Below are 18,749 nucleotides of genomic sequence, written 5' to 3'. Positions count from 1 at the left end.
GCTGGACTAGAAGTCTGTGAAAGAGTACATTAGCACATCACCTCTCTATATAAGGCAAATGATGGCATCTATTTCCAGTTATTATGCAAGATCTTAGAAGATGTGGGTACTTACTATACTGTTCTATAAAGAACACATTAGTAAAACACTTGGAAGGGGGCCTCTTTTTAAAAAATTTTAGTGAATTATATTTGATTTACGATGTGTTAATTTCTTCTGTAGAGCAAAGTCACTCAGTTATACATATGTATACATATGTATTCTTTTTTTATATTCTTTTCCATTCTGGTTTATCATAGGATAATTGTAATATCACAGGATATTGAATACAGGCCCCTGTGCTGTAGTAGGGCCTTGTTGTTCGTCCTGGAAGCAGGCTTTCATGGCTGAGGAGACAGGTTGGAACTCTGCTTCTCTATTTTGGAGCTTTTGGAGAGTGTGCAGATTCCTGGAAGTACTCCTATCGTTCTGCAAAATTTAGAAACTCCATAAAATTCAGAGCCAGCAGCTTTCTCTTGATTTCTTCCTTATGAGTTCTTCCTTGCTTACATAAGGGAAAAATCTAAACCTTCACAAATAGCACTGTATAATATTTTAAAAATAAACTGGGAAAGACCAAGAAGTCAGGTTAGTGGCATAATAAAAACAAGGAAGCTGCACTTTTGCAGAGTGTGTGATACACACCATTTCTGAATTTTCCTTGGTAACGGCTTTTAGTTTCTCTTCCATGCGCTGCAAAGACACCATCAGTTCATCATTTCTCTTGGCGAGGCACTTGTTCCTTTCCAGAAGAGGTTTACATTGTTTTTCGGTTTCCCGCACACGCTTTAACTGGGAAGACATAAGACGATGTGTCCCTTCTGTTTAGAGTCTGAAAATAACTGCATTATAGCAACAGCCACCAAAAAAAGTGTAAACTATATGACAGGCTATTTTAAACATAAATATCTAAAAATTATGTAAAAAATTCCTACTACTAATAAGCAAATGAAAGTAGCACAAAAGAAAATGGGCAAAAGACAAAGGGCAAAGTACACAGGAGATCAAAAAGGCCACTAGATATTTGGAAAGTTACTCTGACTCATTAGTAAGAAGGAAAATAAATATGAAAACTCTATAATAAGAATATACCTCACACCCACCAAATGACTAAAATGATCTATAATATTATCTTTACATGTTTATAAAGACAAGGAGAAAATGCAACTCATATATTATTTGATGGAGTTTAATTGTCATAACAACTGTGGAAAACTGTTTGGTAATAAGTGCTGAAACTGACTGCATGCATACTCTATGATCCAGTAATTCTGCTCCTTGGTATAGTCCCCCCAGACATGAACATATTTTCTCACCAGGACATGATGTAATAGAACCATTAACAACCTTAAACTATCATGGAACAACAGATATGTCCATTAACAATAGATGAATAAATATATACACGTACTCATCATATATAATTGTATATACATATTGTGCCATATATTTTTATAATAATATATATATACCATATACTTTTATAATAAATATATAATAATCATATAATCAAATAGGATGGAGTTGTGAACATGAATGAATTCTATATGGAACACAATGAATGACTCTCATCAATGTAACACCGAGCAAAAAGCCAGACACAAAAGGATAATTATTGTATGATTCCATTTACAACACATTTTTTTGGTGGTTATTGGACACAACTGCACAGCTTGCGGTATCTTAGTTTCCTGATCAGAGATCGAATTTGGCCCCTGGCCGTAAAAGCACTGAGTCCTAAGCATTGGAACTCCAGGGAATTCCCTACAACACATTTTTAAAATGGCGATAGACATCTATAGTAAGAGAATTTGTACCATGGTTAACTTTAGAAGGATGGTGATTGAGAGAGGTCTCAAGAAGGGGAAGTTTGGAGATATGTCTTCCACTTATTCATCTGGCTAGTAGTTATATGAGTACTACACATTGGACATATTTATTGAATTGTACCTTTATTATTTGTGCACTCTTCTTTACTATTCTGTACTGCTGCTGCTGCTAAGTCACTTCAGTCGTGTCCGACCCTGTGCGACCCCATAGATGGCAGCCCACCAGGCTCCCCCGTCCCTGGGATTCTCCAGGCAAGAATACTGGAGTGGCTTGCCATGTCTTTCTCCAATGCATGAAAGTGAAAAGTGAAAGGGAAGTCGCTCAGTCGTGTCCGACTCTTGGTGACCCCATGGACTGCAGCCCACCAGGCTCCTCTGTCCATGGGATTTTCCAGGCAACAGTACTGGAGTGGGGTGCCATTGCCTTCTCCAACATCATATATACTACTATAGGGGCTTTCCAGGTGACTCAGTGGTAAAGAATCCACCTGCCAGTGCAGGAGACAAGATTTGATCCCTGGGTCAGGGAGATCCCCTGGAGTAGGAAATGACTACCCACTCCAGACTTCTTGCCTGGAAAATTCTATGGACAGAGCAACCTGGTGGGCTATAGGCTATGGGGTCACAAAGAGTTGGACACGACTGAGCGAATGAACGTGGACATACTACTATAACAAAATGCCTAAAAAATAATAAAATTTGTAAAAAAGCTGCTTAGAACTCACCAATTCATTTCGTTCATCTCCAAGCAAGGTATTCCTGTCTTCTAATTTTCTTATCGTGGCGTTCAACTCAGCTATTCTCTTTTGATTTCTTCGCAAATCCTACACGAGAAAATAAAAATGGGAATTATCTTCAATAAAACTTTTCACAAAGTTTCAGAATACTGCTCTTAAAAGTAATAAGCTTAGTTCCTTTCATCTGGCTTATGAGTTGAGAGTAAAATGTTCTCTTACTCAGAAGAGAGTAAATATTTACCTTATTCCAAACCCTCAAATTAACTGCTTGGGTTTAAGATCACGCCTGGTTGAAACTGCAAATGAATTTTATGTGGCAGATACTCCCTGGGACCCTGACTCCTGACAAAGAAAGTGGTAGAAAGCTGGATCAGTTTATGAGACCTGTGAGCTGTGAGATCAGGGTCATGCTGTGATTACATGAGGTTCAAGGAGCATCCCTTATGTCATGGCTGCACAGTGCTTCCCACAGGTTAGATAGGTGTCCTGTTACTACATTTAGCCAAAGAGAGTATAGAATAGGAGGTAGGGATGGGATCTGCAAATTCCTGCATACCTTTGGAGAAAAAGGTCAGATTCAGAAGGCTAGTGCATTACCTCCATATATGAGACACAGTAGATTAATGGACAGACATTGCTGGTAGATTTTGCCCAGATCAGTTGGCTTCCACACTGGTGTGATAGACATGGAATCACTTCACACATAGCAATCATAGATTAATTCTGTGCTCTAGAGTCCACAGGACCATTACACACTTACATGTCCATTATCATCTTACATGTTGATAGTGCTCTACTGTTGACAAAGCAGTTCCACACACATTATATCTCTAGATTCATAGTATCCTGGAAGATTTTGCAGAACTGAGAAGATTTAGGGAGGTCTAAGTTGTTCAAGGTCTCTATCAGTAGCTCAATAACTAGCATATATTAGATGCTATGCACCAGACACTATGCTTAATATTTTGCATATCTTTTCTCCTAACCTCAGACTAGCTCTGTGGAGTACCACTATTGCCTCTGTTTTACAGATGAGGGAACTCTGAGCTGTCAAAGGATCTGCTAAAATCACACAACAAATGGCAGATCCAGAATTTAAACTAAAGGGTATGCCTTCAGAACATATTCTCTTGACAATTTTGCTACACTGAAGGTTGGTGTCAGTGATAGAACTAAAACTTACATCTGCTAAAATCTAGTTCAGTATTCTTTCTCCCACCTACTAGGATATATATATATATCCATAAAGTATTCATTACTGAGTTCTAAGTATTAGCAATACTTTGAAATATCTATCTTTGTTCCTAAATAATACATTGCTATCTTTTTAGCAGATAAATACTTTGAGAGATAAAAGATATGAAAGTAAACTATATACAAGCTGATTTCTATCTATATGATATTTCTCATGTAAAATGATGAAAATACAGGAAAATAAGTGTCAAACTCAACCAGACTTGAAGTTTTCAGATGATGGTTACAAATGGTTTAGTCTTTTACACAGTTATACATTTTGACCCCTGTACATGATAACCATTTTCACCAGTTTCCAACTCAATTGTTTATACAAGGGAAAATTCCCAGTCTTGGCAAGAGGCAAAGTATTTTCATCTAATTGATGATTCTTAAAATATGCTGATGTTTGGACAGGTATCATTTGGCTAGAAAAATTCTATGAAGAATTTTAAAAGATCTGTAATTCTCTTGTGATCAGCTAATAGCAGTTCAGATCACTTTGTTGTCTATGAGTATAGAAAACCCTGCTCCCAAGATACTCCCTGGTTTTATAGCAGGAGATAGAATTGATTTCTCCGTAGTAAACAGGAAAAGAGCTTAAGTGAAAAGTAAAACTTAGGTACTAAATAAAAGATGACTCCTGAGTCTTTAACTTCAACTTGAATAGACTTACTGGACTGCTGCAGTGTTCCGAGCCGTCTCCTGCCCTTCCTGGGATTTCTCGTTTCGGACTGCTCATGTTACATTCAGCCTCCTTGACCAGAAAGAGCTGTTCATCCAAAGCCTCCTTCTGGAGCTGGAGCTTCTGTACATAGCCTGTTTGGGTCTCCAGTTCCTTTTCCAGAGAAAAGATGATCCTGTCCTTGGCTTTGATCTCATCCATCTGAATTAAATGACACCCAGGACATTTTACTTAACAATGCTGCAAAGAAATGCATCTTCACAATGGTATGAGTTTAACTTCTTTCTGCTCATTGAAACAGGAAAAAAGAATCATGAATACGACAAGTATATTTAATTCAGGAATAAGGCAAAACTGGTGTCAAGGAGGGTAATTTTTTTCTCTCTAGTATATCCTGTGTAGATGCTGTGATTCAGTATATTGTTTGAAATATTCTGGGTTGGTTGGTTATAGAAAGCAAAAGTTAACTCAAAGACAGGTTATTAATGTTAATTAAAGACAGATACTAAATATTCTACTACAATGTCTCCCAGGACAATGTGTGATGTTACTTCCTGTTTGGGGGAACGATCTTTGAACTCCTTTTAAAAAGCAGTAACAACAATGAACAGCTCATTTGTAACTGAAGAAGCTTCAGTATTTCTAGTAGCCTCATCATTTTCTAAGGCCAGTATGTTTGCATTCAGGTGGTGAATTTGTCCTTCCATGGTTCATATTATATAGCTCCTTTCATTCCTATCCATTTTCCAGAGCAGCTAGTTCTTAGCAACCATTTTATTACTACCATCAGAAAATCATGGTTGGGACAAGAACAGGAATGGAAAATACCTGGCAATATTAGCCACTGTTTTCCCACCTGTATCTGTGGGATATATTTATTGTTAAGTCTGAGCATGGTCTCAGATATACTTCTCAACTAAAGGCCAAAAGTATTTGGTACTGGTTGATCAGATTTCCACCAGACTAAAAACTTTTTGCCATCCCTGGGTGAGGGCTAGTGAAATTATTGTCTATAAACAATCTTTGAAGAAAGCATAGCCTTTGGGTAAAGCCTTTCTTCTCATTTCATTATATTCTATGAGAATATTAAAAATGGAAATAGAGTAGGCAAGAAGACACATTTAATATAAATAATATTATGCTGTTCTCCTCTTTATAAGAATGTCTCCTTACACATAACAAATCACTTTGTATAAATATTTCTTTGCTGTGTTCCTAAGACCAAAATGCATTTTTGAACATATTTGGGACAGAATTTGTGTTATACAATCACATTTCCCCACATGTAACTATTTGTGAGCTACTGCCTCCAAGTCACACGATTAAATTTTAGATCGTTTTGGGGAGGTCATGGTCCTGGGATATCATCTGATAACTTGGCAAGTAATCAAACATTGTCCTGTTAATTTGGGAGTAAAAGCATTGTCTATTTTTATCTCCTTGTAGGAGATGAGTCTAGTGTTATTCTTATCTAAGTAGCATGTTCGTTTATTAGATCTGTTATCAATGGTTTATTTACAGTTTACCAGAGCTCTAGATCTGCATGTTCCTAGTTGGTTTTGATGTACCCTACATAAATAAACCTGCTGGGAAATCACCTCATCACACCCATATAATCATTCTCATCATCATAACTGAAATTTATTGATCTTTTAATACATTCAATGCATTCAGGGTCTTACATATCTTATCTCATTTTAAAACAATCCTATTATGTAGTTCTGTTATCACTGCTTCTCAGGTGATGACTGAGGACCCAAAGGGTAAAGAGCTTGATCATGGTCATATGGCTAATAAATGATGAAGCCTGATTTAAAATACAGACTTAGGACCCTCGAGCCCGTGCTATTAGGCACTGTGCTATACTTATGCCAAGATTATCCTTCCAGCATTTTCTCAAAGTGGTTTTCTGTAGACTATCAAGTAACTAGTGTCAAGGAGTCTCAATTGCATATTGGTTATAAGCATGGACTCTGGTTTCAGAATACTGAAAATCTTCTAAATTCCTAGTTCTTAAGTAGGGAGATGGTACATATCAGACTTCCCCGGGGAAATTCTCTACACAGGATCACTCCCATTTCTCTTCCTTTCTGTTCCACAAATGGAACTGGGTGTTGGGGTAAGAACAAGATTAGAAGGAAAAAATGAAGACAAGTACATCTGTATTACTGAAAAAGTTTCCCGTTTTCCTGTTTGCACTGAATTTTTGAACTAATAATCAGAGAAACTAGATTTTACACTGTTACTCAGAGAGATATCATGTCTGTATCTGCAATGTGCCAGTGAAAAGAAGTCATGAAAAAAATTATAACCATGGATGGGTGGATATATTTGTAGACTTACATTGAAACCACTGACAAACAAAAATATTTAATGTAAAGCTTCCTTTTCATTTACCTACCTGCCGACTCCAGAGTTCACATCCTGATTCTTTCTTCAACAGCCATTGGTGTTTTAAAAACCAAAGGCAGGGCAGGGACCAATATTTCTGCACTGCGTTTGGTCTTTATTGTCAACCAATACAATAGCATGAATTGCGGATAAAAAAATTGCAAAGTTTGGCAAAGGCAACATTTACAGTCACACTGTATTGCAGTACAAAGAAAATTACATATTTAATTTTGTCTAATATGTCCTCTGATAACCACTTTTTACATAAAATTGAAATTCTAGAGATATCGTCCAAGGGACATAATTAGAATTCTCAGAATATAAATGGTTAGAATCAACAGATACAAGAAGGAAAGTGTTTTTTAAGTTCTTTTCTAAGAAAATATTTTTAAAGAAGCACAAAGTACACTTGAACAGGTGATAATTTGATAATATATAACCCAGCTATAACTGATGCTAAACATTCTGAATACAGATGCAAATAAACACTTCTTCTAAGACAAGGTCAATCTGCAACATTATAGCTTTCACACAGTAATTCTATTTATTTTTAAGCATAGTGAAAAGACTGATGTGGCTTTTGGTCATACATATTAAAAAAAAAAAGCTTCAACTCAGTAGGGGTTGAAGTAAGTCTTAGAAATTGGTAGTAGCAAGTAAGCTAGGTAGGAATGGCAACCAATTTAAGAATTATAATGGTCCTTATTTTGAATTGCCTCCATTTACTCTGGGGAAGAAGATCTATTTGTAAAATGACCAGGGGTTTTATAGCTCTGCTTCTTGCTTTCAGACATGGTTCCTGGGGAGAAAACACGTGAATCCCTCAGTATGTTCCCAGTGGCTGCCACTTTCAGACACCTTGAAAGCCAAAGAAAATCCCCCCGCCCCTGTAAAAACATTTTATAAATGGAAAGCCTACAAAACATGCCGATGTTGGAAGAGTATATCATTCAGAAAATTTTTATATACACCCAAGGAAACAGGAGCCATTAAATAGATAACTCTCCATACATGTGAGGCTAGAAATATTCAATCTTTATGAGAAAGATGGCTTCAAAATCTTTTACCTTTTACAATGCCAATTTTGGCCTGGGAGCACCTATTTATCTATCGACTTATCTTATATTTTGAACAGCACTAGACAGGAGGGCAGTGTTTGCAATCCACTCACGAAAAAAACGCCTGAAAAAGCAAGCCCCACGGCTGTCTGAAGCCTGGAAAGAGAACGGTTCTGCCATGGGTTACTAACCAGCCTCCGAATATCCCGCTCCGACTCCCACTTGATCTTGGAGATGGCTTCCTGGTGGGACTGATGCTCACTCCTGAGGTCCCCAGCCTTGATTTTATCCGCTTGGATCATGTTGCTCAGCGCCTCGTCCACCTGCTTCTTGGCCGTTTTCAGGTCCGCAATCTCCTGTAAGAGCTTAAGGCGCTCGGCATCGAACAGTTTCCGGGCCTCCTCACGGGCCTCGATGGTGAGCGCTGTCCTTACTTTGTCGCTGCTGCCGTCCCGGAGCGCGCACAGCGCTGATTTGAGCCTCTGGATCTCGCCATCCCGCACCTTCACTGTCCGGGCCATTTCCTGCTCGTGCTGCTTGATGAGATTCTCCCGCACGGCCTGCAGCTCCTTCATCTTCTCCTCGTGGAGCTTGGCTTTGAGTTCCGTCACCAGCACCGTGTGCTTGCGTTGCTCCAGTTCGCGGATCCTCTTGGCTTCTTGAGTCTTCTCTCGTTCGAGTTTAGATACCTGAGAGGCGAAAGGAGGAAGAGAGGTGAGCCTCATCAGAAAGATGTGCTCCTAGGCATGACTGGCAGCTCAGATCCCTGGGATCTCCTAATGCCTCATCTCTTTTCAAATTCTAGCCCGCAGCGGAAGGAGAGAGGGTGCCCGCAGAAAACCACAGGCCTTTTTATGCAGGGAGGACAGCATGTGAGGGCTTCCGTGATAGCTCAGTTGGTAAAGAATCTGCCTGCGCTGCAGGAGACCCCGGTTTGATTCTTGGGTCGGGAAGATCCCCTGGAGAAGGGAAAGGCTACCCACTCCAGTATTCTGGCCTGGAGAATTCCATGGACTGTACAGTCCAGGGGGCCACAGAGTCGGACAAGGCTGTGCCACTTTAACTTTCACATTATGTGAAAGGAGGAAATACCCAAGGATGCTTCCAATACTTTGTTCAGACAAATGTTTGATGTTCTGGGGCTTTACTATTTTGTGTGGTCTTCAGGCAAGCAGCACAGGCATCACCCAGAGGCTTATCAGAAATGCAGGGGATCCATCCCAGACCTATGAATGAGAACCTGCAGTTTAACCCATCCCCAGGTAATTACATACACATTAAAATTAGGAAATTGTGCTCTAATGTTTTTCATCTTGGTGAGGAGTTCAAAATAGATCATCTGGAGATCATTCTAGACTACACATCCCTAGTGAGGTCTAAACTGATAACTGTGCGTGTCCCAGGACACCCAGGACAGTCCATAGTTCAATATTTTGATCAGACTGAAAAACTGGTGCCTAAAGTGATAGCATAAAACATTTCCTTTTCTTTTTCTTCTTCTTCTTTTTTTGAAGAGAAGATAACTGCTTCTAAGGGGGAAGTGAGGAATGAAGATGGTTGATATGTCCTCAACTTCACCTTCCTTACAATAGCAACTTGGTTCCACCCCGCCCCCCTCCCCCCCCCCAAATTTTTACAGATACACACACACCAGCAAAAACCCCTGCAGTACAAGGACCTCTCTGCTACAGGAGGTCAGTGGCTGTTATTTCGGCTACATGGGTGTCTGTCTGAATTCTTCACTACCTGCACACTTATCTCCCTTTCTCCCCCATCTATGTCAACACTCTGAGGAATTTAATAAAGTATTGCTTCTAATTGTGTTACTACCAAGGAAAAAAAAATTCTCCTGTGTTTTGTACTATTTCCAATGGTAATACAGGTCTTTATAGATATGCAATAGCACTGCCTTAACTTGGCTGTGAGTTCGTCCCTGATTTGGTAGATAAGTGTGTGGCCTGGCATCTGTAGCTTAAAAAAGCCTCACTAGGCTCCTGTACTGTCCTCCTCCTACTGTCATCGCTGCTGCCTGTCTTTGTTCCTCTGTCTCAGTCTTTTGCACACATACACACACAGGCAGTAACCTAGAAAAAGGGAAAAATCGGGCAGCCCCAGGAGTAATATCTAGGTGAGTGACACTGAGTCTTTGCCATTTGTAAAATTAGAACATTTTGTAAAATAATTGCTGAGCCTTTCTGGCTGAAAAATTATAAGATCCAAATTCCTTATCGAAACAATTGTAATTATGACATAAAGTGTCTGAGATTTTACTTACCTTAATGGTTTACCTACCTTTAGCTAGAACACGATTTTCTAAGTCCACGTGGCATTCTATGAACATTTGATTTTAAAGGTACAACAATTATTCCCATGTAGGTTATTCTAAAAGGACTCAGGACACAAGGAGAGTTGGCAAAATAAACAGCCAGGCACCCCCAAATGACTGTTCTTGGGTCTTGCCTCCAGCCCAGCCCAGGTCCCCTCCCAAGTGTCTGTTAGCGCATACGTTCTAGAGCAGCGCTATCCCACATGGTGGCCACTAGCCACAGCGAGCACTTGTGATACTGCAAAGTCTAAACTGAGCCTGGCCCCAGGTATAAAATATGCATCCCATTTCTAAGACTTAGTATGAGGTAAACAATAATATATCATTAATAATTTTTATATTGGTTGAAACTATAATATTTTGAAGTTTGTTGGCCTTGTGGCATGTGGGGTCTTCCTCAAGCAGGGATCAAACCCATGCTCCCTGCATTGGAAGTGTGGAGTCTTAAACAATGGACTGCCAGGAAAGTCCAAAACTATATATAGTATTTTGGATAAATTAGGTAAAATAAAGTATACTATTACAATTAATTTGGCTTATTTTTACTTTTTAAAATTGTAGTTACAAGAAGTTTTAAAATCACATATGTGGCTTGGATTTGTGGCTTGCATTATATTTCTTTTGGATAGCATTACTTCAGAGTTCTTGGAGGTTCATTTAATGAATAGAGCTTTCGTCACACTGCTGCTGATATTCTCTTAGCAAAATCCTGTTATGATCTATGTGCCAGGGCTTCTTCCTGTTGGGGAATAGAATCCCAACACTTCAGCTGCCCCTTTCAGCTCTCAGATGACTTGGTTGGACTTTCAGCCCCCATTTGAACTCCTCATTCGCCATCTCAGGCATAGGGCAGTATTCTATTTTCTGCACGCACCCTGAATCTCTACACCTCTGTGCCTGCCTAAGTTTCTTCTTCCTGATCTGCCCTTCACTCGGCTCCTTTTGGGATCCTCTCACTCCTCCTGACCCAGCTAGATGCTACCCTCTCTGGTGATATCACTCTGATCACCCAGGACCAAGCTCATCACTCCTGCATTTGTTTTCTCAGTGCAGTTTGCTAACACCTCCTTGCCGGTCTCTTCCACATTTTTCTTTATGCTGTTTTTTTTTTTTTTTTTTGCACACTTGTCTGTCCTCACCATCTCCTCGCCTACCCCACCTCGACTGGAAACTCCTAGAAGGCTGCCAGTGAGCCTTGTTCATCTTTGTCTACCCAGTGGTTGTCAGCACAACACAGAAGACAAAGAGCATGTGTGAAATTAAAGAATGTAAGCCGGTATGTTTCCCTGGCTGGCCTTGTAACCAGAGGCAGGAATAATATATCCTGTCACACATTTTAGAGAACATGGGCTTGCACTGTTACCCAGAGTAGCCCTCATCCATCCCTTCCCTGTATAAAACAATAAAAGAAAAATACCCCCAACATATAATGTCTGCCTGTGTTCTGTTTGATATTTCTCCCAATGCTTCAGTAACGGCAGCCTAAATCTTACTTCCATTTTTTTTTACAATGAACTGAAGAAGGACTTTCTAGACTATGAGTGAGCAAACAGTACCCCATGAGCCAAATCTTTCCCGCCCCCTCCCCCTTTGTGAATAAAGTTTTATTGGCACACAGCCAGGCCCATCCATTTCCATGTTGCCTATGGCTGCTTTCATGCTACAATGAAGCTGAGTAGTTTCACAGAACCTCTCTGGCCCACAAAACCTAAAACATTTACTATTCTGTACTTCACAGAAAATGTTTGCTGATTCTTCTTTTATATAATGCAATTTTTGAAAATAGGGGCCTTATTTTTCACTGAGTTAGAATCTCTGATAATTTACCTTCCATCTAATTTACCTTGGGGAAATTAACTCAAGTGATAGGAAATTATCACCTTCAATTGAAGATGAAATTGATCATCTTCAATTGAAGATGAAATTGATCATCTTCAATTTCAGCAGGATGTATTTACGTTCCTTAGGCATTTGGAACAGTATCATGACCATAAGAGCAGATAGGTAATGAGTTACTAGGGGAATTTTAGCAGCTCTTCCTAAAACAATGAAAAGCTGTAGTAAAAATGGATAAAGGGTAATGAATTCTGGGTTTGTATTTTGATTTCACCATTGACTGTCTTTAAGAAAGTTGCTTTATCCTGAGGATCTTTGATTACACTTTAAAAAATACCTGTAAAAGAGATATTTTTAGGATTAAATTAGATAATGAATGGAAAAGTAGCTTAAATTGTAAAGTACTGTAAAATGTAAGGTAATATTATATTGGATATAAGAGGAAATACTCATGATCTGAAATTATTTATGTGAAGTTCTATGCAGGTGTATTACATTGTACAAGTTTGTGATTCTGTAATTTCTCTCAAGTTATAAACACTAATCTTTTCTGTGTAGACTGGAGAAGAGATGAATGAAAAGGAAAAAAAAAAGTGAAAATACAGGTGTATGGAAAATATACTCCAGCACGAAGACAAAACAAATAGGAACACACACTGGCATTTTCGTCCATCACTTAAAGAAAAGCACAGAATTCGAAAAAAAGAAAAGATATTGAATTACTTTTGGCACTTTTTAATGTCTATTTATTTGGTTGTCATGGAAACTGTAATTTTTGGCAGTATTTCTAGGTATGGTGTTTTTTTTTTTTAACTTGAAAAGAGTTTCACTATGAAGGAGATATAAAGAATGTGACTGACATCTGGGAGGAAAAAAGAGCCAATAAAAATTTTGTAGTAAAAACATTTTCTGAAAATTATTTATAGCTTAGATTGTACCACTAAGAAATAGATTTTAATATCTTAATGTAAAAAAAATCTTAATGTAAATTATGAAAATAAGTATACTAAAAAATGAAGAACTACCCCTGAGTAATATGAAAAAATGTGAAGATAATACTTTGAAAGGTAAAAATTAATTAGTTGATTGAAGGGATAATCAATTTTTACTTGTGGAAATGTTATATGGACAAAAATTTCAGCTCCATCACAAAAAATAGTAGGCATTTATCGGGGGCTTAACTTACTATGTATTAATTAGGCACTTTTTAAAAGGCTTTACACCTATCATACACTTAACTTCCTAGGCAACTCTATGATGTAAGTGGTATTTATTACATCTGAATTTCTGATGAGAAAAGTGGGGAACAGACTCTACAGAAGCACAACATAAAGAAGGCTGATCAGGGCCCAGGTGGGCCAGGAGCCAGGTCAGGGCAGATCTCAGATCTCCTAGTTTGCTCTGAAAGCTTTGGCAAGCTGGGGCCCCAGACTCAGCCTTAGTTTACTCATGTGTAAACTAGGATTGGCAATATCTTTCTCATATGATTGTTGAAAGGACTGACTTCCATAATCCAGCAAAGTCCTTTGGATAGGCTAGAACACATGGGCAATTAATAATTATTAATATGCTTACTCCTTGGAAGAAAAGTTATGACCAACCTAGATAGCATATTCAAAAGCAGAGAAATTACTTTTCCAACAAAGGTCCATCTAGTCAAGGCTATGGTTTTTCCAGTGGTCATGTATGGATGTGAGAGTTGGACTGTGAAGAAAGCTGAGAGCCGAAGAATTGATGCTTTTGAACTGTGGTGTTGGATAAGACTCTTGAGAGTCCCTTGGACTGCAAGGAGATCCAACAAGTCCATTCTGAAGGAGATCAGCCCTGGGATGTCTTTGGAAGGAATGATGCTAAAGCTGAAACTCCAGTACTTTGGCCACCTCATGCGAAGAGCTGACTCATTGGAAAAGACTCTGATGCTGGGAGGGATTGGGGGCAGGAGGAGAAGGGTACGACGGAGGATGAGATGGCTGGATGGCATCACTGACTCGATGGACGTGAGTCTCAGTGAACTCCAGGAGTTGGTGATGGACATGGAGGCCAGACATGCTGCGATTCATGGAGTCACAAAGAGTTGGACATGACTGAGTGACTGAACTGAACTGAATACATGGTAGATATTAAATATTAATTTGATGAGCATTATTGCACATTAATATTTTATCATGCAATGTATACTAATACCAGGAACAACATAAACCTAAATACCCATATTATGGTGGTAAGATGAGTGCTACTATTATTACATTATAAGACCTTAGTAACTATTTTCCTAATAGAGATGTTCAAAGATAAAATTGGGTTTCCTCAAGATGTCCTGAGTTTCTTGGTGACATCTCATCTTAACTTGGAAGACACTGCTTAATGTATACAAAGAAGTTATAGGGGGTAGGGTGGGACAGGGCCAGAGGGTGAGCACTGAGCAGAGATTTGAATAAAAGACTTCCTATATCCCTTTTACCCCAGAGGTTTAAAAAAAAAAAAAAATCAGTAGGAGAATTTAATCCTGCTTCCGCTATGATAGAAGGAAGAAAATTCATGACTAGATTCCTAGGCTTCCCATTATATTTTCTTCTTTTGTCCTAATTCTAGTTTTGCCTTTGAAAAATGCCACTGTAAATTCTGCTAAGAGGGTGATGTTTGAGCTTTAATGTGATCTTAGAAATCTAGGATTAAACATTGGACTTGACTATTAAAGGTAAGGAGAGTTGAGAGGTTATTGGACTTGACTATTAAAGGTAAGGAGAGTTGAGAGGTTATCAAGACAAGACAAGCCAGCAAAAGGTTCAGCTTGGATTATCTGCATCAGATGTAGCCAGAGATCTAAAATGCACAGGGCTGGCAGGGGTTTTCATGGGCACTAAGTAATTCTCAAAAAGGAGATGGGAAGAGGGAAAGGCTGCCGCCATAGGAATGTGGCTCATAAGGGCTTCTCTGGTAGCTCAGCTGGTAAAGAATCCTCCTGCAATGCAGGAGTTTCCAGTTTGATTCCTGGGTTGGGAAGATCCCCTGGAGAAGGGATAGGCTACCCACACCAGTATCCTTGGGCTTCCATGGTGGCTCAGTTGGTAGGATCCGCATGCAATGTGGGAAGACCTGGGTTCGATCCCTGGGTTGGGAAGATCCCCTGTAGGAGTGCATGGCAACCTATTCCAGTATGCTTGCCTGGAGAATCCTGAAGGACAGAGGAGCCTGGCGGGCTGCAATCCATGGGATCCCAAAGAGTTGGATACAACCGAGCAACTAAGCACAACACAGCATAAGGGAGATTTTATACAACCTGGGGAAGTAATAAAAGCTTCTCTCTTTTCATTTGTTGCTTTTAGTTACTTAGGTTTCCTGAAAACAAAACTAAATTTGCAGAAAGCAAGAAGTACTACTGGATGCCCAGTGTGGGCCCTGAATCTGCAAACTCTAGAGTACTAGCCTGAGGAGAGAGAAGGTTGGTTGGTTTTTTGAGAGCACCCTGGAGGCAACAGAGTGCAGTGGAGTAAGAAAGCATCACCTTGATCACAGCCTTAGAGAAGATGGGAATTCCCATTTTGGCTCCTCCTCTAGCTGTGTCACTGGGAGCAAATGAATTACATAGAACTTGTGTTCTTTCTCAGTGAAATCAGAATAGTAATCAGATGCTGCCCTTGTCCCAGGCTCTCAGTGAGGACTGCTTTGCAGTCTAAAGGGCTGTTCTAAGGGTAGAAACTCCTTTCTGGAGCTGACTCTGCCCAAAGCAAGCATCCTGGGCCTGCCACCCTGCAGACTTGACCCTTAGAGGCCTGTCCTCTGCTCCTGCTTCATCCCCTCTGTGACTGTGGGCTTCACTGTAGCTGCAGGCTGCCTCTGCGGGAGAGAATGAAACCCTGGGGAAGTGGGTGGGTGGATTTCACATTTCACAGCAATCCCTGGTGTGCTTACACACCCCAAGCAGCAGATCAGTGTCCACAGAGGAGACACACAGGAAAATACCATGGCTTAATGGCTCAGTGCTGGTCCAAGAAAGACAGATCTGGTGGAAGTATTTCCTCTACCCAAGCCTGGGGTGGCCCGCCTCAATCAATACTATATTGTACTTATGCCATGGGGTTTTGGGGAATGTTTTAAAAACAATCATGATAATTCACTCAACAAGTAGGACATGTCTCCTACATGTCGGGCAGCACTGTGAACACTGGGGATCCCTTACTTAGGGGTCCCTGAAGCAGACATGGACGCATAGATTTCATTAGAGCAGGGACAGCAGGCAAGAAACAAGCAAACAAACAAATAACGTAATTTCAGACGTAAGTTTCAGACTTTCACTTTCTTCATAAGTACAGAGTCCTGTGATTAAAGCACCACAGGGCGATGTGTGAGATAGAGTACATGGAATGAAGGGACAGTGTCATGTAACTTGGTGATCAGGGAAGGGTCCTGAAGAGCTAGAGCAGATTTCTTTCCTGACTAATCTCGACTATTTTGAAAGGACCTTAGCTCTTTTATGTTATCCATAATCTGCTCATTTTATAGATGCAAAAATGCAGGCCCAGAAAGGTTATCCAGCACAGAGACCCCACCTGTGTTCTTTTCTCTCCACCACGGGCCCCATAGTTACATCCTTTTGGCCCCTATGATTGGAGTCCAGTCAAAATGACCTACATATCTCCATGTTTTTTCCATCAGTGCTTTACAAATCTTTCAGATAATTTCTACTCACCAGAAGTTGACCGTGTCTAATATTTTAGTTTCATTTCCCTGCAGTGGAAATGCAGGCATCTATGGGAGAAGGAGAGGGCCATATCCCCCCCTTCCCCAACACACACACACACACACACTTCATTTCTCCATTTGAAATTTGCATAATAGGATAAAGAAAAGTTCTGACACTGTCTTCCTCTGCCTATGGTTTTCAGTCTTTTCTAGACATTCACATGTTTTAAGTGTAGCACTGGCTCTGCAAAACATGTCAACAACCTAATGCCCACTGATGAATAAATGGATGCAGAGAATGCTATATACCACCTCCCATACACACACAATGAAATATTCAGCCATAGAAAGGAAGGAGATTCTGTCATTTGCAACATTATGCCAAGTGAAATAAGCCAGATAAAGACAAACACTGTATGATCACACTTACATGTGGAATTAAAAAAAAAAAAAAGTAGAGCTCATAGACATAGGGAATGGATTGGTGGTTACCAGAGGCAGAATGGTTAGAAGATGGTTAAGGTGGTTAAAAGGTACAAACTTCCAGTTACACGGTAAGTTCTGAGGATGTAATGTATAGCATGATGATTATAGTTAACAGTCCTCTTAACAATATTTGAAGATTGCAAAAAGAGTATATCTTAACAGTTCTCATCACAGCAGCTGGGGGTATAGCTCAGTGGCAGAGCACCTGCTTAGCATGCATGAGGTCCTGGGTTCAATCCCCAGTATCTCCATCTTCAGGGCTTCCCTTATGGCTCAGTTGGTAAAGAATCTGCCCGCAAAGCAGGAGACCTGGGTTCAATCCCTGGCTTGGGAAGATCCCCTGGTGAAGGGAAAGGCTACCCACTCCAATATTCTGGCCTGGAGAATTCCATGGATTGTGTAGCCCACGGGGTCGCAAAGAGTTGGACACGACTGAGAGACTGTCACTTTCACTTCATTTTCACTTTCATCACAAGAACAAAAACCTTGTAACTCTGGGAGGTGATGGCTATTGACTAAACTTATTGTGATAATCATTTCACAATTTATACATATATCAAATCATTATGTTGCACACGTAAAATGAACACAATATTGTACATCAATTATATCTCAATAAGACTGGGGAAAACAACTGAAAAAAGAGCACAGACGTGGGAAGAGAGGGAAGGGGAGTTGAAGACCCAGCCCCGTCACCAACAAGCACGTGACTCTGAGTGAACTGCTTTATCTCACTGAGCCTCGGTTTCCGCATTTGTAAAATCTGGATAATGACAGTGCCCACCTCAGAGAATGGTAGTGAGGGTGAAATGTGATAACTGAATTATAACACAACATGTCTGATAATATCTGCTCAAAAAACACACACACATAACTTAGGAAGTAAACACGACTATTATCCCATGCGACAAAGGAAGACACAGGTATTTCATAACCTGTGCAGGGTCACTCAGGTGCTAAGGAAAAGAGCAGGGATTATGTGAGGAGAAAACGCAGTTCTTACCATGTGTGACAGGTGGTAAACATTCAATAAAGTCCAGCATGTGTGACCCTGCTCTATCTGCAATATTCTCTGCAAATGTCAATAGGATGATTTGTCTTTCTGGAAAAACGAGTAATATCCCATCACTCCAAAGGTTTCCACTCTTTAGTCTATTCCCCTGAGGTTAAATTGTTATCCTAGCCTTGCAGTCAAACTGAGACTGTGAATTCACATGTCGGCATTGTTCATGTTCTCTCTCTCAGAGCCTGGGCCTTTGGTAACACAATCGTATTTATTTTAATAAAACTGCTTTATGACTTGTTTGCCCTCTAAATTCCCTTTGCTCTTTGGGGAATGCTGCTGACAGGCGGTGAGGCTTTGCTGTCGCCCCTGTGCTAGGATTATAATTAACTGCCACGGAGAAGGAGTCTGGGGGAGGGGCAGAGGGTGGACGACAAGGGCAG

The 18,749-nt window shown here is 40.0% G+C and overlaps 1 protein-coding gene and 1 non-coding gene across 6 annotated transcripts in view; one reads left to right on the top strand and one right to left on the bottom strand.

Annotated features, from left to right (window-relative positions):
• The window catches only part of JAKMIP2 (janus kinase and microtubule interacting protein 2), a 192,773-nt gene that overhangs the window by 47,528 nt on the left and 126,496 nt on the right, over positions 1-18,749 (bottom strand). For all 5 annotated transcript variants that reach the window (XM_006069403.4, XM_006069400.4, XM_044947511.2 and 2 more), the window contains exons 3-6: positions 8,164-8,661; positions 4,515-4,724; positions 2,594-2,692; positions 685-831 (exon numbers count right to left, since the gene is read on the bottom strand). In XM_006069403.4, coding sequence (XP_006069465.1) covers positions 685-831; positions 2,594-2,692; positions 4,515-4,724; positions 8,164-8,661 — 954 coding nt within the window. The remainder of the gene's footprint in view (positions 1-684; positions 832-2,593; positions 2,693-4,514; positions 4,725-8,163; positions 8,662-18,749) is intronic.
• Positions 17,483-17,554, top strand: TRNAA-AGC. The gene has a single exon. It is a non-coding gene; the product is annotated as a tRNA-Ala (tRNA).

Source organism: Bubalus bubalis, chromosome 9 (assembly GCF_019923935.1).
Source record: "Bubalus bubalis isolate 160015118507 breed Murrah chromosome 9, NDDB_SH_1, whole genome shotgun sequence".
In the NCBI taxonomy this organism is placed as follows: Eukaryota; Metazoa; Chordata; class Mammalia; order Artiodactyla; family Bovidae; genus Bubalus; species Bubalus bubalis.
Note: the sequence above shows the minus strand (reverse complement) of the source record. Positions and strands in the feature narration are given on the sequence as shown.